Source organism: Lepisosteus platostomus, chromosome 10 (assembly GCF_059453375.1).
Source record: "Lepisosteus platostomus isolate fLepPlt1 chromosome 10, fLepPlt1.hap1, whole genome shotgun sequence".
Lineage (NCBI taxonomy): Eukaryota > Metazoa > Chordata > Actinopteri > Semionotiformes > Lepisosteidae > Lepisosteus > Lepisosteus platostomus.
This window is the reverse complement of record NC_142620.1, coordinates 55,849,959-55,874,149: the sequence shown is the minus strand read 5'-3', so window position 1 is coordinate 55,874,149 and position 24,191 is coordinate 55,849,959. Positions and strand designations below refer to the sequence as shown.

The 24,191-nt window shown below is 41.2% G+C and overlaps 1 protein-coding gene across 4 annotated transcripts in view; it reads left to right on the top strand.

Annotated features, from left to right (window-relative positions):
- The window catches only part of pcdh19 (protocadherin 19), a 59,874-nt gene that overhangs the window by 8,541 nt on the left and 27,142 nt on the right, over positions 1–24,191 (top strand). Inside the window, exon 2 of one of the 4 annotated variants that reach the window (XM_088597470.1) lies at positions 178–292. In XM_088597470.1, the coding sequence (XP_088453596.1) occupies positions 178–292 (115 nt within the window). Of the gene's footprint in view, positions 1–159; positions 506–24,191 lie in introns of all 4 variants that reach the window. The other 3 variants (XM_088597469.1, XM_088597465.1, XM_088597468.1) reach the window with 3 other exon arrangements.

The following is a 24,191-nucleotide window of genomic DNA, read 5'->3' as shown; positions in this document are numbered from 1 at the left end:
GAGGGACTGGCTGCGTGGTGCCCAATGGCACCTGCATGTCTTGTGAAAGGGGCTGCTTTCTGAGGCCAGCCAGGCTCGACACTCGCAGGGACTGGAGTGCAGGTTCTGACAGTGTGGGTGGTGAGGAAAGCAACATACTGCTTTATTGAGCCTGTTCAGTTTCTTCTACTTGCGCAGGGTGGCGGAGTACTCCTACGGCAACCAGAAGAAATCCAACAAGAAAAAGAAGATCAGCAAGAACGACATCCGACTCGTGCCCCGAGACGTGGAGGAGACAGACAAGATGAACGTGGTGAGTTGCTCGTCTCTCACCTCCTCGCTCAACTACTTCGACTACCACCAGCAGAGCTTGCCGCTGGGCTGCAGGCGCTCCGAGAGCACCTTCCTCAACGTGGAGAACCAGAACTCGCGCAATGCCGCCCCCAACCACGGCTACCACCACACCTTCACCGGGCAGGGCCCGCAGCAGCCTGACCTCATCATCAACGGCATGCCGCTGCCAGAGGTGAGACCCGCTCCGTCCTTCCCGCGCGTGCTGCTTCCGGGCTCGCCGAGGCACCGCTCGGGCCCGCGCTGGGTCCACCCGTCGCCCGCCGTGTTAGAGGAACGGAAGTTCTTACAGTCACAGGGCCAGGTCTGAGCGCACGTGTCCGGGCAGCAGGGGACCGGACTGTAGCCAAACCGCTAGTGTGCGTTGCTAATGCTTTAACTCAGTTCACGAACATTCACGGAGCTACAAGCCAGTCGTGCTTGTGAGCGTCATGTGTCATGTGAGCGCCTCACGGCTCCTTGTGCCACGTAAATCGCTGATATAAACGCCTTTATCAGCTCTTCGGGTTTGTCAGTGTCGAAAGAATGTTGTCTCGATTGCTTGTACAATTTGATGAGACAGGAATCACTGCAGTTACTGTATGATAAGTTGTAACCACTGCTGAGAACGTAGGTAATGAAAGAAACACGCTCCTTAGTGGCAGTGACTATGCTGGAGTGTCAAAATAGATTTGACACAGATAACTTAGATTTGTGATAGATAATTTTGTCTCCCTTGCTACCTGATTGGAGTGAATCATCAGCTGGGCCAGCCTTTTAGCTTTACCTTTTCAGATATATCTCTTAGCCTAAATATGCCACAGCATTCAACCATACGTCAGTCTATTCTGGTCAATGTATTTGACTGGATCCAGAAAGACTGTTAACAAGTCCTGTTAAATTAAATAAGGTTTTCCTTAGAACATTTTTAAAGCACCAGGGATGCATTTGAAATGGATTTAGCAGTAAACTGCCCAAGCATGTCCACAGATGGATAAAGTTTTTTTGTGTTTAAGCGAAACAAATAGTTACATATTTCATACAAGAACAGTCAAATATCAAGATGTACTCTGTGTGTGTTTTTTTACTTTCATGAGCCTCTTCATTATATTGAGCAGAAAGGCTTTGTTGTGGAAAGTGCCCAAGTGGAAAGTTGTGCTGGACAGTTTACCCTTAACTTGTGGATTTCTGACTGTGTGAACTGGGCTACTGATATCAGTGTGTATGATGACCTCTGCATTTGGTCTATTGCTTGGCAAGTTAAAGTTAAAACAGTGTTTAGTTCTTTGTGAACTGACACATTACTTCACCCAAGGCCAAATTCTTGTGGGAGAAAACCAGGCCATTAGTTTATGGATTCATTGATCAAATTATTTTTTCCTGTTATCATCAATCAGTGAGACACAGCCTTTGACATGGCTGATTTATCGCTCTTCTTGGAGCGTGTTATGAGCTCTGTGATTTGGGTCAGACGCCTGGGCCCATGGTCGGAAGGAGTAAAGGGCGTCAATAGCAGCTCTTTGAACCTGCCAACATGAAGGCTGCCCAGCTGTGGCTGAGCTCATGAGGCCAGCGGATTGCACTCTTTCTGTATTTATCGGCAGGTAGCTCGCGCGTCACCTGAGGCTGACAGAGCACGGTGTGCAAGAAGAGAACATGGAGGAATTATACTGTGGAGTAACACCAGACGTGGTGAAGAACTGGGGCTTAAGCATCCAATAAAGCCACCTTTGTAGTGGGATTAGAGAGCCTCTGCTTGTCCACACTAATGAAAAAGCAATGACGAAAAATGCACAAAACAAAGTAGCAGATTGATTTTGTTGCCTAGTATGCAAAGCTTAGGCATCTGATGTTTGACATTAGGAGAGTCTGTGCTGTGATACCGGGCATCTGGAACGAGCTTATTTTTTCATTCTCTTCGTTTCTGATTGCTGCATCCGTCGGCACCACAGCTCAGGGGCTGCTTTGCATACATGTTTCATCATGCTCCGCTCTGCCCGTGACGCTGACAAGCTGCTCCCCCCTGACAGCCAGGGCCTTCGCACAGAGAAGGGAAATGAGGAGGTGATGGAGAGGGAGGGAGAGGGAAGGAGGTGGGGGTGGGGATGTCAATGACCGATCAAGCAGAGATGCTATAAGTCTTTCAGCATTTTGAAAAAACGTCAAGAAATTGGGCAGTGGAATGAGTCGTATAGAGGTCTGCATGCTGGAGGATGTGACCGGTGTTCTCTTTTAAAGACATTACATGTGTTTTTTGTCATAACGGTAAGAGATAATGATAATGCACAAGGGAATGCATAACGTTCTGCTAATTTCCATGTTATACAGTAGTTGTGGCTTTGTTCCTAATTTCAAGGCACTGAATCATACATTTCAGAGATTTGCTTGTGGTAGTACCTTTTTACATGAAAGAAAATGAGAGGTGTAATTGATTAAAAAATCTTAAATCAAAGCAGCAATCTGCCTCTCAGTCCCAAAGTTCAAATTTTTTCCACTTGGCATAATTTCAGGTGAATGTGTAGAAATTGCAATTGTCAGGTGGGCTGATGCTTAGATTTCATGGATGTTAAATACATTAAAAAAGTTTTAAGTAAAAAGTGCTGCAGTGGCAGCAGTGTGAGCCTGGAAAAAAGACCCCAGAGACCTCAGTTTTAGGCTGTTGAGAGGAGCCGTGCCGTGATAAGTCTGACAATGGTATACACGACCCACTCTGGGCCGCGACCCATAGTTCAAGAACCACAGCTTCAGGTCTCCTTCACAACAGATCGAATAATTATTTGTAGAAATACAAGTGAGAGCCATTGTGTGTAACACTGTTAAACCATCAAGCTGTAATCAGCTCTGATGAGACAGGGATAACAAAGAAAAAGCCTTTGATGAAAGACAGGAGAAAAAACATATTACCATAATCTTGGGAATATTGGAATCTGTATTATCAAATTCCCTAGGATTGACAACAGGACGTGTGGAACTAAGATGCTAAATCATTTCAGTGATAGAGCCTGATTTGTTGCGGGATTAGGCCATCGTCGCAGATGTCACGGGTGTGTGCTGATTGGTGGCTCTTTAAGATTCCTGAGCTGGATCACCAAGGCAGCAGCCTTTGTCAAGTATGCAAAACTCTTATTAGGATGAGACGCCCCATGGCTCAACACCAGGCTTGGAGACTGCGTGTGCAGAGCACAGACGCTACTTCACAAACAAGCAGACACATGCTGGGGAGAACGGGGACAAGCCAGGGACAACAATAGGCAGTAGCTGAGACGCTCAGAGTAAGCCTCGAGTAATTGCCATTCATTTATAATATCTCACTCTTGAGGAACGTTCCGTAAATCCCTGAAGAAGCCTCCCCTGGTTAAACAATTGTTCCAAATGTTTCAAACGCACAAAGAGGGCACTCTTAAAGATATCTAGCTGACTGCAATTCCCATAGATTCTACCCTGTGCGTGTGGAAGTGGAGGAGGTGGCGAACTGTAGCAGAGTTAAATAATGAGGTGGTCAGGTAGATTGTTAAGAAGGCAAGAGACATCTGTCTTCTCCCGTGGTTTTTGTCTTCACTTCATTTTTGTATGCTTGTCTACATCAGTGTTTCAAAAACACCAAAAAACCCATTTAATTCCCACATTTCACAACATTTTGCTTTTAAAGGCTGTTTGATGGCTTAAATATTTCTTCAGTAATCTTTGTTTTTGTTCTTTGTATTCTACTCTTTCGTATACACACATAACTTTATCAAGGTTAAATAAGTACAGTATAGTCAGCAAATTGTAATACTTATTATCATGCAGCACAGTCCATGGATTTGCTAACATTTTTTCATTTTCAGAATTCCTTTTTATTTACATTAACAAGTTCTGCGGTTTTTTGTTGTCTTGAAAATGTAAGTGCTTCTCTTCCAGATGCTTACATTCTCCTTCACTAAAGGTTGCTACTGGAAATGTATTGCAAGCATATGGCACATACTGTTCAATTTGTAGGTTTTGCTGCTTGATAAAGGAGAGCAATTTGATCTGTAGCACACAAAATATTCCGTAGAGTCATGTCTGAAATCATTGTTCGAAGACTTCAAGGAGTTGCTGTTTAGTAAGTAAAAAGCTAAGAACTAGTTTCAAGTATCTTGCAACATAGACTTTTAAATAAGTAATCAAACAAATTTTTAAAATATTTTCTAGCAGTGGGCCTAGAACGTCGATGAGTAAAATAAGCAATAACATGACAATTAATTCAATGTGGTATTCGTATATTTTCACCAAACTGATTTTTCCTGTCTGGCTCCCTAACCATCACAGAGTTTCAGAGTGCTACTGTGAAAGGACTCCACAGATACAGACAGCTGTGGAGAAATGGCCACATTTCTTGTGTCAGACGTGTGGAATCATGCTCTCAAGTGTATAATTGAAGCCTTATTTTAGAAATGAATTCTACTACTAATAATAACAACAACAGTAATAATATGTTTTCTCGATAGGGTTTATCATGCGCAGAAACTGTATGTGATGTTTGGCAGTGCAGTTCAGAGGGGCACACATTTACCCCACGTGCTGTGAGCACTGGCTTGTGCAGGTTTGTTGGCTGGGGGTCAGTGCTGTTGGACCTCACAGGGGTGTCTGTCTCTGCAGCGCTATGAGCTTCATCCCCTCTACCTGCGGGACGGTCCCCTGTGGGCTGTGCTGAGAGGTGCTATAGTATAAGCACGTCTAGTCTGCAAAATTTTTAAATGTGCTAATTGCACTTGCAGATTTCCTATGATGAGTCCTAATTGGACTCTGCTGCAGTTTGCCAGGTTGTTTGACCTTACTCCTTAAGAAATGTCATTGTAGGACCTTCCTTCTTCACACTGAGTTTGCAGGTCCATTTCTAGTATTTGTTACTTCTTCAGATTATCTGTGTTGCCAAACCTCTTTTTTTGTGCCTCAGTAGCTATAAAAAAATAAATATGTAAAAAAAAACATTTTTTACTGTATTTTAGCCAAACTGGTTTTATTAAAGACGGAAGGTTTTGCACTTCTCCAAATTTCATCAAGCTAATCCAATTAATCTGCTTAAATCCCATACAAGATAAAGTAAAGGTCACAGTACATTGTCTCTCTGAGAGGCTTTGTGCACAGACTTCATTGAGCTCAGGATCACTGATTAGATACAAAGATTTCAACAGTTTTAGTATGAAGCTCCACACAGTGCCGGAAGAGAACAGAAACATTACTGGCTTCATAAAAAACTCTCTAAAAATTGCAGATGGCATCTTCAGTTGCTTGAACCTGAATGTGTTTTTGTGTGCTCAGTGGGTTCAAGTGTTGTGTACTTCATGTTTGTGCTTTAGGTGAATGTTAAGCTCCAGTATTTTATCTGAAGTGCTTTCCAATGTGCACACTGCTTGAATACATGCAGATGCATTAGTAACTTATTGTTATGTCTGATTCTGGTTCTATGGAGTCTTTTCAGTTCGGCGAAAAGATAAATAAGAGGGGAGTGTGCTGCTCTAAACAGCAAAGCGACAAACCCTTTCGGCCTTTGTAAAGCACTCCAGAAATATGGAAAATGTTTATTCATGTTTGTGAAAATGTCACAGGCTATTTTTTGCTAGAATACACAAATTTTATGATGCAGGTTTTTCTGTGGTTCTTCAGGGATGTGTAAATACTTAACCACAGGCGAGCAAGCCACAGTGGAGTGCTGAAAGCCGTGCAGCTCCCCAAGGCCTCCAGCCTCTTGTTTGGACTGGTGCATGTAGACATGGGCACCAGTGTCAAAACCGGCTGGCTTGACACAGAGTGACACACGCGTGTCACTACATCCTGTTTGTAAGGAGACATGCTGTTGACTTGCTCTGTGCAGTGGCTCGGAACAGCCTCACGTAGGGAAGGCTTAAAAATAATGACTGGAAAGACAGGAGTCAGGAAAGGCGTCACAGCAGCAAGAATCAGAGCCCTGAGATCTGCTTTAAAAAAGGCTTTGATAGACAATTCCTTGGCCCCTTTTTATCCTGCCCTTAGGGTTAAATGCCCCTCCGATGGGGATGTAAGCACAGTTTCAGTTTTAATGATATTTTCAATTTAAAAAAAAACTTCTCCTGATTACACTCTCCCAGCCTGCCACAGGTTTCCAGACACGAAAAGAAAATGTACCTTTAGTGCTGTTTTTAAGATCTTTGTGACAGTGCAGAACTTTCCTGTCCTTTAGAATTTAGCTACAGCTTGGCTTGCAGGTAATTCAGAAAGAAAATGTTGTGTGGTGCAAGGCAGCCTTTGTTTCTACTTCCTTCAACATCGTGTTTTTCAGCACTGTGACCAATGTTCAGTATTTATGATTGTGGAAAGATTCGGAGTAACCATCTGACCAAAAAAAGGAAATTCAAATCATCTGTTAGAGGAGTATTTCTAAAGTTAGGTAAGGTATTAGAATGAACGTAGAATAAACATTTATTATTTCAGATGAAAAGCAGTTACATCACAAGGCTGCCCCTTCTTGCCCCCCTTGTGATTAGATTCTGTTAAAGTGTGTTTTCTGTGCAGCGTCAGGCATTGGATACACTTAAGCAATGCCCTCAGACCATCTAAAGCCTTTTAGTTTGACTTTGTAGTGTACCTATGTCCCACACAATAACAGTGACTTCTGTAAAACAGAAGTGTGGACACGGACATGAATAATTTGTTTGATGCTGGATTGTGAACATCACAAACGACAGAAAGCCAATGCATTAAAAAACAATTTTGCCAAATTAAGTAAACTTGAATTTTACTCAGCAGATAGCTTACAGTTGCTGATGCAGTTGGTTTCAGAGTTCTGGGACTTGTACAGTGTTTCTGCACCATGACAACCTTTGAAATAACCTGTCATTTTCTTGTTTTGTATTCCCTGCTTTTACCTAATATTATGCAATAATGTAATATATTAATAATTTATCAGCTATGCCTTCTTCAGCTTCTCCAGGAATTTCAAATAAGATACTTTTAAAAAAATTGAGCAAAAAGAAGTGCATCCAAAAGTAGCCCTGATAAATTATATTAATCAAACAGCAGAGAAGAAAAAATTGCTTCTGTTGAAATATGACTCATAATACAACCATGAGGTTAGAATTGCAGTAAAAAGGCTTCTGAACGTCAATGCATGTTAAATTTAATGAATGGCAGCATTCCAAAGGTTACAAGGGGAATTCAGAGCAGGTTAACTCTTTGATGATTGCTGTTCTACAGAGGGACCGTTAGGTAAATGTACTGTACTTGTGCACGCTTTCAGTGACTGACTGTGAGGGCCTTCTACCTGTTTTCTGAGTGCCACTACTAATAATACACATTCATATAGTGTATTTTAAAGCAGTGACATCAAAGAGCTTAACATTTCTGAAAACGGACAACCTCCAGCTATTTCTCTTTTTAATGCACCTGTCAGTTTGGAGCTGCCAGCTGTTCCTCTGCTCACCGTTTCAGCCCACATACCAGCACAGGAGGAAGCAGGATTGTGTTTTCCTCCCTCCCAGATGTTCCCAGTCAGAGCTGTCCCCTTTCTGTTCACTCTGGGAGTCACAGGCTTGGGGGCTCCTGGAGGATCGGAGGAGTGACGGCGCCCTTGGTGCCTGGGAGCCTGGCTGGGGTCCCTTGTCAGCGAGGGGCTGGGAATCCCCTGCTTGGCTTAAGCCCACCTCCACCCTGATGGCCCTTGGCCAGCAGTGCCCCCCCACTCACAGACTGCCAGCGACAGTCCATGGACTGCAGGGCTCAGTCTGCAGCCTGAATGGACACTTTTACTGTCCCAGAGCTCTGGAGCCCCCACCTCCTCAACAGATTTCTGGTCCTGACTGCTCTCCAGAAAAAGGTCAGCTTGTTTGTGTGCAAGGAACAAGGACAGGTCCATTACCCATTGAAAAGTAAGAAGAAAGAAGGAAGAGCACAATGCTGTGGTTGTGGGTCTTCAGGCGTGTGACAATTTTAAAAAAACAACACGCAGGGTGTCAGATGAAACACTGGTATATTGTTCTGTTTTCAAACTGGAGCCAACCTAATCAAATCTCATGCAGTATTTAAGTAGAATATTGCCTAGAAAAATATTAAAAGATAACCGCAGAAGACTGCAGGAGGCATATAGACTTCTCAAAATCACTTACTTGTTTTAAGAAAGTAAAACAATACTCCTAGCAGGATATAAGTGGGGCATGTGCACTGTGTAAAGCCTTAAACTCTTTCAAGTAAGTATTTGTTCACTGTTCTTTGATTTTCAGGCTAATAAATCTCTTGATAAATATGCTACTCACACTTTTTAAAATGGTATTTTATACAAACTAAGTGTAACAAGAAGCACTCCACTCTCTCTGACATGAAGACATTATCTGATACGTGATATTATTATGAGTTGTGACTCATGCTTGTTTAAGAGTGTAACAAGTGAAACCAGACCTAGTAAAACGGCACTGGTCTTGAGAAATCCTCGGGCAGGGTATTGCAGGAGAGAAAAAATAACTTAATTAAATGATTTTTCCCTCCTAACCTCATCTCTCATTAGCACAGATTTCAGTGCCAGCTTTCAAAACGCCTGCAGTTAAATTAATAGGATCCGAGAGGTCGGCCTAGATTCTTTAACACAAGTTAGACCAGTTGCCATTGCCACAGGCCTTCAGGAGGGGCTGCAGTGCCGCACCCCTCTCTTCATCAATATTTCAGAAACAATTTTATCGCTTGGGCCAGTGTACACAGCCAGTCAGAGGGATGGGATTCGACTGTCTTTGGCGACCATCATGAATTTTAAAAAATTGAACACGGCTGTAGCGTTCGTGCAGGGTAGTGGGATTAAAATGAAATGTTTTGCACAACTTGTTTGACATATTAAAACCGGATATGGGTGCATGGTGATGAATATTCATAATCTGTATGTGTTCTATGGATCTCAGACACCGAATCGCATTTGAAAAATGTGCGATTCCACTTAATTTACCATGTCAGGTTTGTGGGAATGGACATGTCATCCTTGAGTATTTTCCTCTTACAGCTGATAAGACACACAGGGTTAGTGTATCTTTGGAAATATGGAATGCTTGTGTTGGTTGGAGGATGATGGAGTTATTTGTCTTCAGGGAAATTAAAATATATATATATATCCACTGCATAGAAAAACACAGCTGAAGTCTTACCATGCCTTGCATATGAAACATTAAAAAATCTAATTATAACTTTGAATTAGCATCATTATTTGAGCACACTTAGTGATAAAGCAGCAGAATTTAATTTAGCTTGAATGCAAGAGGAGAAAGGTATTAATTAAAATTCATGAGTAAAGATGCTTAAAAGGTTGGAAATGGGCAGAGTCCCGGATTTATTCCACTGCTGTTGCACATGTGTACCCAGTAATTAAAGGATTCTACGTGGACTGTGTGATTGTCAGATGTGTCCTGTAACCTTACAACCTTATAGCATAATGCCATACAGTTACAATGATGCTGAGCTGTAAGAAATGTCTACAAGTTCAGACCTGATATCAAATGATGGCCATTTCTTAGCTGAGGCAAAGCCAGGCACCAGCAGTGAGTGACCTTTTGAAGTGTCCTGTTTTTCCCTGACACAGAGAGGGAGGAGGAAGAAGTTTATTAACATTTTCCCTCATCTGATTAAATGTCAGACTCAGCATGCATTGCGAAATGGCTGGAGTCTGTGCAGCAGAACAGAGATCTTTAGTGGTGCTGAAGCAGATTTTCTCAGTTTGCGATATATGTGTCTATTTACAAATCCAGCTCTTGATTATGCTGACCTGAGACAACTAACTACTGCATCACTTTTAACTCTTCTCGTGTAAAAGAATTTAAAGACATAAAATGTAGAAATCAGGCAAGGTTAATAGGGATGAAGTGGACATTGTCATGATTTGTGACCCTGTTCGTTAAAAAGAATCAAATTGAGAGATAAAAATGTTCATATATTTGTTTGCTTCCCAAGGGTTTTTTATGCTGAAGAGATAAGAGCAGTCGGCAATTAATAGCTGACTGTTACATTCCTCTGCTGTTTTCTTGTGTTTCTATCTGAAATTAACATGAAGAATTCAACTCCTGCTGTTGTTTTCAGTTGAAAGTAAACATCCCTGTTGCATATGCACTGACTTTATTTTCCATAAGATATGCTGTGCGTGTTGCATGTGTGTACAGTACTGCAGTTAGCAAGTGAGAAGACAGAAGCATGGTGACTGTGAGTCAGCAGGAAGCCATCATTGTGCATTGTTCATCTCCAGAACACAAGGCAGACCCTGTAATGATCTGTTGCAGCCTCTCACATCCTACTTAATGGGGTGTGACTGGGTACAGGCCTCCCAGCAACAGGACTCTCAGTCCACGGTGACAACTCCAAAATCCTTATTCCAGCTCGGTACCCAACTCCTTTATGTCACAGAGGAGACGGATGGAAGGTCTGGAGGTAGTAAAAGGCAGATAAATGATTTAAAAAAGCCAGACTTTGCAATACTTTATCAGTTTGAGATTAAATCATGTAGATGCACAAGTGCTGAATTTCTGTTGGATAAATGCCAGCTATGTCTATGTTAGTCACAACATTTTCCTGTGCACTTTTTAACCATTTCTGCATTGGCTCTGCCTTCTATGTTTAAATGTATTCGGGTGTGTCACTTGAAGGATGTGGACATTCAGAATTGAAAGAGGACTCTTTGGTCTGGTGCAGACTAGTCTCAGGCTTCCTGCCAAGCTCAGGTGCTCAGGAAGTAGGTAAGACTGCTAGACTGGAGTCACTGCTTCAGAGTTACAGCTGGGTGTCTTTGGAGTGGAGAAACATTAATTATAGTAATGGCTATTAACAAAGACAGCTGCAGTTGTGACACCACCTAAAACAGGTATGAGACAGGTGTGAGCTGCTGTCACCAATTCTCAGTATGCAGGGAGGTGACTTAAATGTGGAAAGAAAGTACTTCATGATAAGGTGTACTTTTGACTCTCACCTGGAGACTTTATTTTCTAAACTCCTGTTGTAAAGCAATCACTTCAGGCAGCTGTTGTCAATTTGTCAATTTAGGCTTTAACTGAATGAGTTTTACCAGGTTGAAGGAAGTATGAGCCTGTAACTTGTTTCCCTCCTATAATGATGGGGAGTTAATGTCTCTTTAGGGGAAATTAGACCAGGGCACCATGGAGTCTGTTCCTATGCTTTGACTAAACAAGTGCTGAGGGATCATTAACCTAAACAAAGCAGACAAGACCACTAATAGCACAAACACCCTCTCACACACACCTGTCTCCATGCAAACATCACTCTGGTTAATGGGAGACAGAATGGTTGGGGTTTATCTCCGGAGGAGCCACTGTAATTCGGCAGCAGTGCAGCTGTAGGCCCACAGGTGCAATTTAAGTCATAGTGCTCTTGCATTTCAAAATGTCTGGGGAGCATCCTAAAAATGGGTGTTGTGATGAAGGCCCTCTCTTAAGGGGTTTGGCTTAAGTATTATGTTCATCTGTTCAAGTTACCATAAGTGCATCACACAAGAACAGGAAAATCTCTAATATTAGTCAGGTTACCACAGTTCTTTTGTTTGTAGCATGCATCTTATATTTTTAATGTTTCTCAGTCCAACAGATTTACAATAGGATGTTTATGTCTCTTCCTTTCCCCATCTTTCTGATGGAAAAGATTAGGCAGTCGTGCTGCACATGCTACTCCTACAAAGCCATTGTTTCCACTCTGGTTTCAGTGCAGATAAGAGCACCTCCCTCCTCTGTGTCAGCACAAGCATTTGTTTGAGCACCAAGGCTAGTACACAAGAGTGAGGCATAGAGGGAAAGGTGCCCTCTTCTCCCACCCTTTTTAAAATGATTATTCTGTGTTTTAAAATAAACCCAGATTTGGCCACGCCATGTTGACACCAGGAGACTAGAGAGGTGCATGTGATGCTGCCCAGCCTGGATAGGTCATTTGTTTAGAGCGCAGCTGAGCGGCACAGGGTGCAAAGTGTGGAGAGTAGAGGCAGGAGGCTGGACGCTGTGTGTGGCCATGTTGGGTAAACAGAGAGATGGAAGTTGGAACTGGGCTTGGCTGGCCATGTACCTGGGAGCCCCAAGCCACGGCAGTTGGGCCAGAGAGGGCATTTCTAATTATAGCTCTCCAGCAGCCTCTGTTTTGGTGGGTTGTGCCAAGCTGCAGCTTGCATGAGCAACTACAAAAAGCTGACTTTTGGTTTAATTTGGAGGACTAGCAATAATCCAGCCTAAGTCTCTTAAAGCTGCAGCCTCCCTTCCACTGGATTATGAAAACGTCTTTAAAAGGATCAGGGGTGCTTAACAGTGCTTCCCTCAACACTTCTTAGCAACTTCAAAAAAGGAAGAAGATAGGTTACGGTCTTCAAATGTGACAGTTTATTTGTGCATTTGTGTTTTGAAGCCTATTTATCAAATAATAATTATAATAAAAATCCAGGACATCAAAACAAAATATTTCCTTTTCTGAACTGACCTTTTTTGCAAAGTAGGAATTACATGATCTGGGTGTTTTATTGATCTGTTGCTAAAGAAAAAGATGTAAATTCGAAGTCTAACCTGCTGTAAGAGGATGCGTGTTTGCTCACACACTAACCTCCCTCTTGAATTCTCACATAGTTACCTGTGTGAATGCAAGCACAATAACCAAGAGCATCACATTTCTCTACTCAGAAATCTTATAAAGCAGCTTGCAAGAAGTTAATGACAGAATTATAAAGAGGAGCAGATATGAACATAATGTAGCAAGTAAAAATGTAGAACATCGAGGAAATAATTGAAAGGCTTTGTGCAGAGCAGATTCCATTATTCAGACAACTCTACAAAACTCGTACTTCAAGGCTTCATCAAAATACCTTGAATCTTTTATTTTTTCTTAAACCAAAACAGTTGTCTTTTGGAAAGATAGAAAGCATAAGTCTTTGGGATAAAGGTGTTTATGAATTTCATTCTGCATTGAACTGACAGTGCTAGCTTTTACTGAGCGCAGCTGTATGGAACCTATTTATTGTGAAGACATTTCTGACTGTGGAAAGCCTGTATATTGCCCTTCCTGTTTTAGAGAGACTGCAGTTTATTACAAAGAAGCTATGAAAGGAGATGGAAAACTCAAGTCCATTCTATCTCACACATTGCTAATTAAGTGTTTTTTTACAAGCCGCCTGTTTGTGAAAATAGCACAGGGTATAGGCACCAAGCTCTCACTTTCTGCATGTGACGTGTTGCTGGAAGTGGTGTGAAAATAGAAGCCAACCACTGGTGTTATTGGTAAGGAAGGGAGAAGGAGCAGGTCCCTCCTGTGAAAATAGATGAGGCACCAGACCTCTGGAGGTGGGGCTGCACACAGAAATAGAGTCAGGAGCCTGTGTTTACGTGTTAACTTGTGCCACTGAATTCTGTTCCTGAATCCTCCTCTGCTCATTAAGTGATCACTCCTGAGTGCCGCGGCGTCCCAGAACACATGCAAGCTGCAGTCAGCCTCCCTCCCAGGCTACGTTCGTAGAGGGAGGTTTATCAGATGCAAACATACTCAAGAAACATGCCACTTTGCTATCACAGCACAATTTTTAATTGTTTAGCAGCAGGGGCTTTGCAATAAGTAAAAATGCAAATACACAAATACGATACTCTATGGCCACACAGCAAATTCTTCTTTCTGTGGGCTTTAGCTTGACTGAATTCAGATAGATTTGATTTTTCCTTCAAGGCACTCCCTCTTCTTGTCCCTCTGAGTTGTCAGTAATTCAGTTTTAATTGGGCCCATTTTGTTGCTCGTGGTATATTTATGATTTTTCTCCCCTGTTTTCCTTTTCCTTTATTGTAATATCTCCTCTGCAGAAAGAGATAAAAAGGAAGAAGAAAATAGCAAAGCTGTGCTGTGAAATCCCAATTCTCTGGGCTGCAGGAAAGTGCTGCTGAGTCCCTCCCTGTACCCCAATCGCCATGCAGCCAGCATCGTAGCTAAATTGTCTAGCGTGACCTTCCGTACAGTAGTGCTAATTATTACCATCACAGAAGCCCTGTAAACTAGACTGGTAATTATCTTGGATTTATTTGAAGGGACAGTTATGCTATTCTTGGCAGGTTAGTCAAAGCAGCCGTCAGTACAGCGATCTGAACTTGTGTTGCAGGGGCCGGGTTAATTAGGGTAATTAATGCGTCTCTACTTGCCCCCTTCCTGCAGTCAAGCAAGGTGCAGGGGCAACTGCACCAACCCCTGCAAGTCCAAAGTAGTGTCTTTAAGTAGGGCTGAAAAATTGTCTGTAACCCACACATTGTTTAACTAGAGGCATCAAACTGAACTGCCTGAGTTTCAGTGGTGATGGGGTGAGTCAGGGCAGTGTGGCACTTCAGAATGATATCTTGATATCTTTCATGCGTTTATTAGGAATAGAAATGAGGTTGGCATTGCATCGTTGACACAGCTTCATTCCTGCAAGCTTAATCCTGCACCATATAGACAAAACATTAATTATTCAGCTCACTCACTCCCATAATAGGAAGTATAAAAGTAGTTCTGCATCTGTAAACACCTTGCTGTAGAGTCCTGTTGTTCTAGTTCTAACTGCAGCATTCCCACCTTGTAGTCTGATCCTGCCAGCTCTTAGACATTAAGCAAGACTGGTCAGTACTGGGGTGGCAGGATGGAATCTAAGGAAAACCAGGTGTATGACATGACAAGGGACACTGTTCCTCCTGGACCAGGTTTTCCAAACCAGTGCCCCTGTGTTGTCCAGGGGCAACTGAGGTCGAATTGCGGTTCTGATTACGTGTTCATTTTAGGTCAAATGGCACTGTTCCACCTTAATTCAACTGATGAATGCATTTCTCACTTCACTGAACTACGGTGCACTGGGGCTGCTGTGTGTCACCCAGGTGGGTGCTGCACCTCAGAGGTAGATGAAGTAGGACTTGTCTTATATGTAAAGTGCTTTGGGATCCTTTGTGATAAAAAAGATGTATATAAAATGCAAAAAATAATGATTATGATTCTTATAATATTTATTATGAAATTACCTATGCATTCAAGGTCTAGCGCTCATGGAATCGGATATTTTAGAGTTCATTTTAATTAATTTTTATGGAAAATGAAAGAGCTGAATAAATGAAAATGAAAGAGCTCATATCTACTCTTGAACTGCTTTGGTGTTGCTTTCAAAAGCAGGACAAAGAAAGGGAGATACACTCTTCAGGCCATGTTTGTTTTTATCTTGCTTTCCATTAGGAGTCAGAGGTTTTCCTCATTCCTAACGTGGAACACTTGACCGTTCAGTGTCTCCAAAGCAAACTGCACTCATGTCTATGGAAATATTGAATTTTGCATGTCTTCAAATGCAGTCTTTTCTGTTCCATTAAAGATATTTTCATTTAGGCATTATGGTGGGCATTTTGCATTTCTCCACACTGAAGGAAAGGAATGTATGTTCAACGATGCTGATCTTGGAATTTGATAGACCTCACCAATTCAAAACGCCAAACGGTTTCAAACAAATCAAAGTGATCCCTTGCAAACACAGTAAGATATACAGTGGATAAGAAAGAAAGGTGTAAAAAACATGAGCTTGTTGTACATTCTGTTCACAGACATATAAACCTCACTTGCAAAAAGGACCAAGTTTTTCTTTGCTACTGTTAGACTGAAACAAAGACAAACCTCTACAATTTACATCAAAATAGATACGTTTCCCTCCCTGAAGATATGGTTTTCCTAGATAGCTGCTTTGCATATAAGAACTGTTCAGGCGTCTTTGATAACCAACCGTTGCTACAAGCTGTGCCATGGAAAACTGATTGAGAGTCTTAATTTGCAGGAAATCATTGCAAGAGTTTGCAAGTGTTTGATATGAATAATTATTATTCAAATCAAAGAAAATAAATACCCTGTAATTTTAGGAGTGGAAATATTAAACTGTAAATTAAAATCTGACAAAGTGATCCTATGCATTTATCTTCCTGTAAACTCTTTTCATGGGTATGCACTGTTCCTTTTGAGATGCAGGGACTATCCCCTCTGCTGTCGATGCTGGCTTGGCTTGGTCTGCTCCTATTGTAGTTTGAATGAGCCTGGCTTTCCCATTTCCAAACCCTGGTCCCAAAGAAGGCACTAATGCAAATGGAATTAATTGAAGACGGCGTGACCAATCCCTCTGTGTTTCAGCTGGTGGAATCCCAGATGAACTCAGGGGTCAAGCCCAGTGCATCTGGCCCTGGTTGTTCAGGCAGATACTCAAGCTGCTTTGCTTTGTCCGTGTGTGTGACCGAGTAGAGGGCGTCTCGCTGGGTCTCACAGTCTCCCACAGCGTGCGAGAGTATGAGTGTGCAAGAGGCTCACGAACACTTGGAGAGGAATCGTTTCAGGGAATAGGGGAGGTTAGGGTGTAGTGGTTGTGTAAGATGGTGTTTTCCTATATTCTGCCTCTTTCGAAACTGTGTGGTTAGTAATGGTAAAATGTTTTGTGGTTGTTTGAAAATCAACTACTCGTCTAGAGGCAGTCTGGCTTTGTATACGGCTTGTCCTCACAACCTGAAGCTAATGATTACAGGTAAGTTGGTATTTGCTTTAATGTCAGTCCTGATTCACAAAATTGTGTGTTTCGTGTTTAAAGCAGCCTTGAGTCAAACCCTCAAGTCTCTCTAGTCCACTGGATCCGAATGTCAGCTGGATTTCAAACAGTTACGGTTAAAGTTATACGTCATCACGAAAAACCTTGGCTTCTCAAGATTCTTTGGAAAACCTGAATGTTAAATACAGGCCACGTCTGTTTGCCAGCTATGGTGAATGTCTGGTACAGTATGGTCTGAAAATGAAGCCGATTTGTAAATTCAAAAGCTTTCTTGACCAGTCTGGGGTTCGGAAGTTCGGGGACGTGGCTGCATTGCACTGCATAATTCCAGGCTTTTGTCCCAAAAGGGCAACTAAGAGGCTTTGTCCACTCTGTGTACATATCGTTTGTTTGAGGAGATTTCCAGGGTTTCTGGTGTTACTGAGTGATGAAGAAGTTACACCTGTGACCATTCTGTAGCTCCCTGTTTGCCAGTGTGGTTTTTATGCATACTGAGATAGTGACTCTCTTCTTATACTGTCAGTTTAAGAGATGTCAATAATAAACTTTCTCTGTCCATCTCCAAATGAAATCATCCTTCTGTTCTGGCTCTGGCCCCCATACATGTGTCTCTGTGCTCCTTGGAGTCTATAATGAGATGTTACACATTTCCATTAAAATAAAAGCGTCTGAAAAGATATTTCATTGTGATGTGATAGGCTGTGTGTTTTTCATAAAGACTTCAAGACAGCACAGATATCTCAGACAGCTGCTGGCTCACTCTAAACACTGTGACAGTGATGCCTGCTACTTGACACACAGATCCAAAAGTATTATTATTAGTATTAGTATTATTTTAAAGCAGCTTCAAGCACCTGTTTCATTTATTTACCCCAGGAAAAGAGGAAAATGAATTCCTGAATCTAAAATTCTGAGATATCCCAGAGAAGAAAACAAATGTTTAAAGTCAAGTGTTCTGTACAGTACACTGCAATCACGTTTTCAATGCAGTGATATTTTTTTTCCTTTATGAAACTTATCCTACTCATCCTCAGTAGCTGGTTTTATAGTCTATGCTACAGCAATTAACATTCAGAATGCATCTGTTTTCCTTACACATTAATACCTGTAACACAATCCCGGTGCTGTCATTTTAATTTCTTTAAAAAATAAAACACATGGGAACTTTGGTAGCTAAGTCAATTTAAGTACAGCCATTGAGGATTGTTAATTGTGCAAAGGGTATCAGCACCATTCACCATTCTCTTTTATCACCTGGCAAAGAGAAAAGACTGTCTGTAAAACAGAAAATGGCAATATTTTAAGAGCCCTTTTTTCTGCACAGTTCTCTCCAAAGAGATGGAGGGAGATTTGGAGATGTGGGATTTGGATGATGGTCGGGACTCTCATTTATAAGACGCCTTTTCACTTTCCTGCTGCTAATTCACACAGAAGGGAAACCACTGTGGCGAGCAGCAGTGCTAGTCGCAGTCATTTTTTCACAAGATCAGCAGCCCTGTAATCTGTCAATGTGGATAAAATTGGCCGTGGTTTGTTTTGCCTGCGTAGAAGATGGATTTTGGGGTGTGTTTGGGGAATTGCAGTCCACATCTCAGGTGGTTTTAAATAGATGCTTTGGGATTTGAAATAAAGGAGCGAAAGTTTTCCTCTTGACATCCAAATTAAGGAGAATCCTTTGAGATTTACCTCAGGAAAATGACTGCTTTCGGGTTTGATTTGGGTCTGTGGATCTAAGAAGAAACAACTAGCCAAGTCTCAGGTCTTTTTGACTTTTGTAGGTGGGATATGTATTTACATAAAGTTTTTTCAATAAAACTTTTTGGAGAACAAAGATATAAATTATCATCTTATTTTGTAATGTTTTTGCGACTATCACTGTTTTGAGTGAAGTAGTATTATTAAACCCTCTTGCTAAATAGTAATAAATTTGTGCATGTGTGTAGACACACACCCAGAGGCTATTTAAAAATGAAATAAATACTTAAGTTCAGACATTTTGCACTGAAATAAATCTCATTTTGTAAATCTTTGCACATCCTGTTGAAATGAAGAGGAATGCCTCTCTGTCAATCAACACATGACTTATTAATGTAGCTGCTATTAATGTATGCATAATTCATCAATTTTTTACTGGAGGCAGGCAGATGGGACCAGTAAGGTTCATAAATAGTTTCATCCTGGAAATGGGAATTCTTACAAGACAGGCACGAATGATCTATATATAATTCAGATTTAAACAAACCGGAGTCCACCAGGGTTAGAGGCACCGCTATAAAAACACAATTTTCACTTTCGGCTGGGTCAGACTTTTAAATCTGCTCAGGATTCAGCAGCAGACCTCACAAGCCATTTATGCCTTTGCTTTCTGATATAATTCATTGTCATTATAAGATTGATTCACAATCGTGCAAATTGAGTTTGGAGTGAATTGACAGGTGATATAGTATTAGGATACAGCGGATATGACAGGTTATTTGTCGTTTAGGCCTGCGATGATTGATTACTTGTAATTTGTGTTTGTTAGGAACCAGTTTATATAAAATGTTAACAAGTTCTCTTATTCATCATGTTTTACCTAAGAGGCAGAAATAGAAAATGTAATCTCATCTAGAGTGATGGGTGAGCCTTAGGCTCTTATACACCCTTTTTACTGTTGCAGTTCCCCTGGGCATTGGAGTATAGAAGGGAAAGCAAATCTATAACCTAGCAGACTGCAAGGAATCTATATAAAACTCTGTAATAATGGGGGACAGAACCAGACACTAATAGTAAAAGGCTAACGTGTTCTGGACTAGTAAAACGGTGACAGATTTTATCTTAAAGTGCACACATTTACCATGCCATTACTGCAAGAATTACATTTTAGCTAACAGATCTGGTACGTTTACTCTGTGCCTTGAAGTACAACTACAGCATTCAGTCTTTCCATTTTTTCAATGTGTATTACATTTGAGAGTGTGGTACTGCCTGAATATGAAGTGTGCCAGCTCTGAGAACGCAGGCTTTCTAATACTTTGTTGTTGTTTTTTGTCAGAGATCTGTCACCAGCAGGTTGACTGCTAAGCTCACAGGGCTCTCTTGTGTGTGTGAGAGAGAATATGAGCTGGTCTGTCCAGGACTGACCTGCTGCAGCCAGGAGGGGGGCAAACTTGAGGAGAAGATTAACGACGGGCAGGAGGCAGAGAGGCTGAATGAGAAATACAAGGATTTTCTCCAGTTCTTGCAGAGTGGGGCTCTCTAGCAGTAATTACCGTGCAAGACATGTAATAAACAAGTCAGCGCAGGCCTTGCTCAACGCACATTAGCTGGTCACTGAGATCCGTGGTGTGAGCAGGCTCCAGCCCAACAAATTATTTGATTTGATTTTTGGTAAAAGGGCACTTTAGACTCACAATGTTCCAATTTATTATTGTTTTACTTTGCAAAGAAAAACCTTAGAGCTGTCACAGCCATTACTGATTTATTTATACCCTGGTCTTCCAACACCTCTCGTTCTCTTGCTGCTTTTAAACCCATTTTGCAGGCAGCCAGTGTGAACAGTGTTTTTATTTATAAAACAGAAATCGACGCTTTGCCTTTGCAGATACGGGTGCCATGGTATATTTTTCTTAATCTTTTTTTTCTCTCTCCGAGAACTACTGATTCTCCTCTTTCCAGGGGGAAAGACTATACACAACGCAGCTCATTAATAATGCCTCAGATTTTCTATGCAGACTCGAGGGACACCATGAGTGGGCTTTTACATGAAAAATATGAAGGAAACACTAAAATCAACATTTCTACACTACATTTCTTTGGCTTCTGCACACAGCACTTTGAAAACGAAACAAATTTACAATAATGTTAACATTTATGCAACACATTGGTTGTTCACCTTCATGTGATTCCAGTTTAATGTAATTTGTATACTGTAACAGTTAAAGTAACTGAACTGTCTAAATATACCTTTATGAAGTTTTACTGTGTTAGTGATGCCTGAATGTACATATTCATGATATTGCTATGTTCTCAATTCCACAGGATACTTAAAAGTAAAAAAAGAAACGTGCCAGTGTTGATTTTACAGTACACTGTACAGCTTGGATTGCAACCTTGATTATGCACAGGTCTCTTAAGGCGATCCAATCCAATAAGCCCCCTTGCTATCTGGAAGTATTAGTTCCCCTGAGCATCGGTCACTTTTCCAATGAGGACTAGGTGACACAGATATAAAATAGGTCTGACTGCAGAAATTTAAATTTCAAGCCAATATATCTGCTGCTCAAGAAAAACAAGCTAACTACTGTGTGACAGTAATGTGTCATGTTGCATTGCGGCACTTTGGTTAGTCTCTGATATTATGAATACATCTGTGAGGTTAATTGCCTTCGTGGATTTGCTGGGATCTGTAGAGTTAAAAGAAATGCTCATTAAATGCTTCTGTTTGAAACAGCAGCTATAGTAAGAGCTCACCTCGCTTGTTCTACCTGCACAATGAATAAACTACAGAACAGATCGTCTTGCAGTTGGAAAGCAAATCAAATGACACGGTGGCTAACCAACGCAATTGCCTTTTCCCAGATCTGTGCCGGTTTGAGAGTGTACCAGGGTTCCTCTCAGAGAATGTGCAGAATTGGAAAGATGTCCAATCCTCTCAGATTTCATTTCCTCTCCCTACTGACTCTGTCATTCAGTCTGGGGCTCCTAGAGCCTGCTGACTGTCATCATGTCTACTCAAGTTGTTCCCCCCATTTTAGATTAAAGGGTGCAATTATCTGTCAGATTCAAAGCCACCAGCTACCCAGCAGTGCAGGTTTTTGGCTTTTGAAGGCACATGTTTAACATGATAAACATGATAAAACAACTTATTTGTGCCGTTTTCTTATTGTGGTGAAGCTGTTTAAGCTTAAGGACCAGAAACTCCACAGTAAAACAATAGATAATGAGATGCACACTGATTTAATTTACACTTGGTGAGCAGAAATAAACTGTGCTACATTCTTTCCAGACAGTTATATAAATATATTCTGTTTTCTGATATCCACTGACAACTTTGACGCCTTTTAAACAAACGCATGCAAAATAATTTGATTGTATCTATTCATTGATTTATCATTTAATCTGTTTTAACCAACTGCTTAGTCCAGTCTCGAGTCTCAGTGAACCACAGCCTTACCCAGCAGAGACTGGACACAGCCTGAATGGGCCACCAGCCCACTGCAGGGAACAGACAGGAGGGACAATGTATTGACACCAATTAACGCAGTGCATCTTCGGAACGTGGGAGAAAACTGGAGTGCCTTAGGAAAACCCCTGTAGCCCTAAAAATCTATGAAGCCAGTTGGAGAGCATATAAAGTGCACAAAAGGATTAATTGAACCCAGAATTCAAGGGGTATGAGGCAGAAGTGCAAACTGCCATGCCACTCGTTTACTGATACAAAGACAGAATACATTCATGAAAAAAGGGCTTTATCGGCACAACATGATTTACAAGTCCTTAAAAAAGTCCAGGAGGAACATTTTAGAAAACGCATGTCTTTAACCAGAATCACAACACAGAGTCGGAGTGAACCTTGCCTCTCCTGAGGCTTTATTAATGATCTGTTTTCCACCTAAACTAATTATGGACTACGAAAGGAATTTCAGATTGAGATTCATTGTAAATTTGTATACTGTCTCTTTTGACGTTTCCCCTTGTTGCTATGTTCTGTGCCCATCCATTACACTCACACTAGGTGCCAGTGTCAAAGGGGAGACTCTATAATGAGTCCTCACAGGGACCGAACTGGAGTACAGGTGGTACATTAAAAAAATATACATCCCATAAGAGTGGGAATAATTGGCAATACCAATTACCTTGATATTAATGGTGTCAAGCTGGAAACGAACAAAGCAGTGAGTCACTGCCACAGCAGCAATGCTGAGAATAAACAACTATGCTCCAAATTAAGTGGCGCTAATAAAATGTTAATTAAAATGCTTTTACAAATTATCTCACTGATAACAATGAGTTAAGGTTTAATTAGCAGAGAACAAAACCTGGCGTTAACCTTCAGTGCATCCAGATCACATCGTCCCCACGAAATCTCAATCACCGCCCCTGATGCGGCTTCAGAAGTAATTAAAAGATTATCTTGCCTTTAGATATGATTAAAAACTGTGTAGGTGAGGTAATAAATAATGAGCTTGCTTTTTACCAACTCTTTTCTTTTAGTGCAACTGCTGAACAGAATAATTCTTAAAATATCGATTTTCACTGGTGTTTGTGCAATTCAAGAACAGAGTCTCTCCAGTATTTCAGCAACATGCATCCTAAGATTAGGGATTCCAGATTTGTGAAAAAAATATTGTGTATTGTATTTGACCTGTCCACCAACTTGTTTATTATTGTAGAGTTTGCTTTTCTGAGGTGCCTAAACGTAGCAAAAATATCAATAATCCCGGGAGTACAACAAAGACTGCAATTCCTCACAAAAGTATGTATCTTCTGAAACTGAGAGATGGGCCAATGACAAAGATATACAGTACCAGAAAAAAACAAACTCCTATTTTTGCCTTTCACATTTAATGCAAGAGAAGTAAAAGCGAATCGATTTCCTAATTTAATCTAATTGTTAAAAACACTGTTTTATAAATAATATAAAAACATGAGTTATCTATGTGAAAGTGAATTGAAATCAAGAACAGGAAACATGTTTGACACAAAGGTTAGCGGGAATGTGGAACAAGCTGCACAGCTTAGGGTGTTGAAGCCAATACCCTTTCTTTCTGGATGAGATTCTTAGATCAATTAACTATTAATTACCCAACAGGCTAGCAGGGCAAATAGCTTCATCTCATTTGTAACTGTTCTTATTTTAAATTCTGAACTGGACGTAAAGTCTGTGTTTCCAAAATGGTGAGATATAAAAGAGGTCTGAGGTATATGTTATTCAGATATTGTATTCCTTAAACCATTTAGCCCTATTTAGCCCTATTTGCCAAACCTGAGCATGGGACCGCATCAAGAGCTGATGTGTTTCACATTCCTTAAATTCTCCATGTGCAGGTATTGCGTTGGATGTTCTGATTTTCTAAAGGAGGGAGGGGTGGAATATGATTCTGAATTTCCAGTTTGACTTAGTCTTGCAAGATTGCCAAGTTGTTACATTAAAAACTTCGCTACGCTAGCAGAAAAACGTGGATCAGGAGTTACTCAGAGCAAAAGGAACATTAAGCCTGTAAAAATTAAACTGGGGCCCCAAGTGCTTTCAAATCAGGCTTTTTAAGAGGTTTCGGCACAGCAGGATTGCGTGCCTTGGGGTTACAGTGGATTCGTTCACTAGTCAGTGTCTTCTCTCTGCTGCATGCATTAACCTTTCTCATTATTGCGGAGACATCTT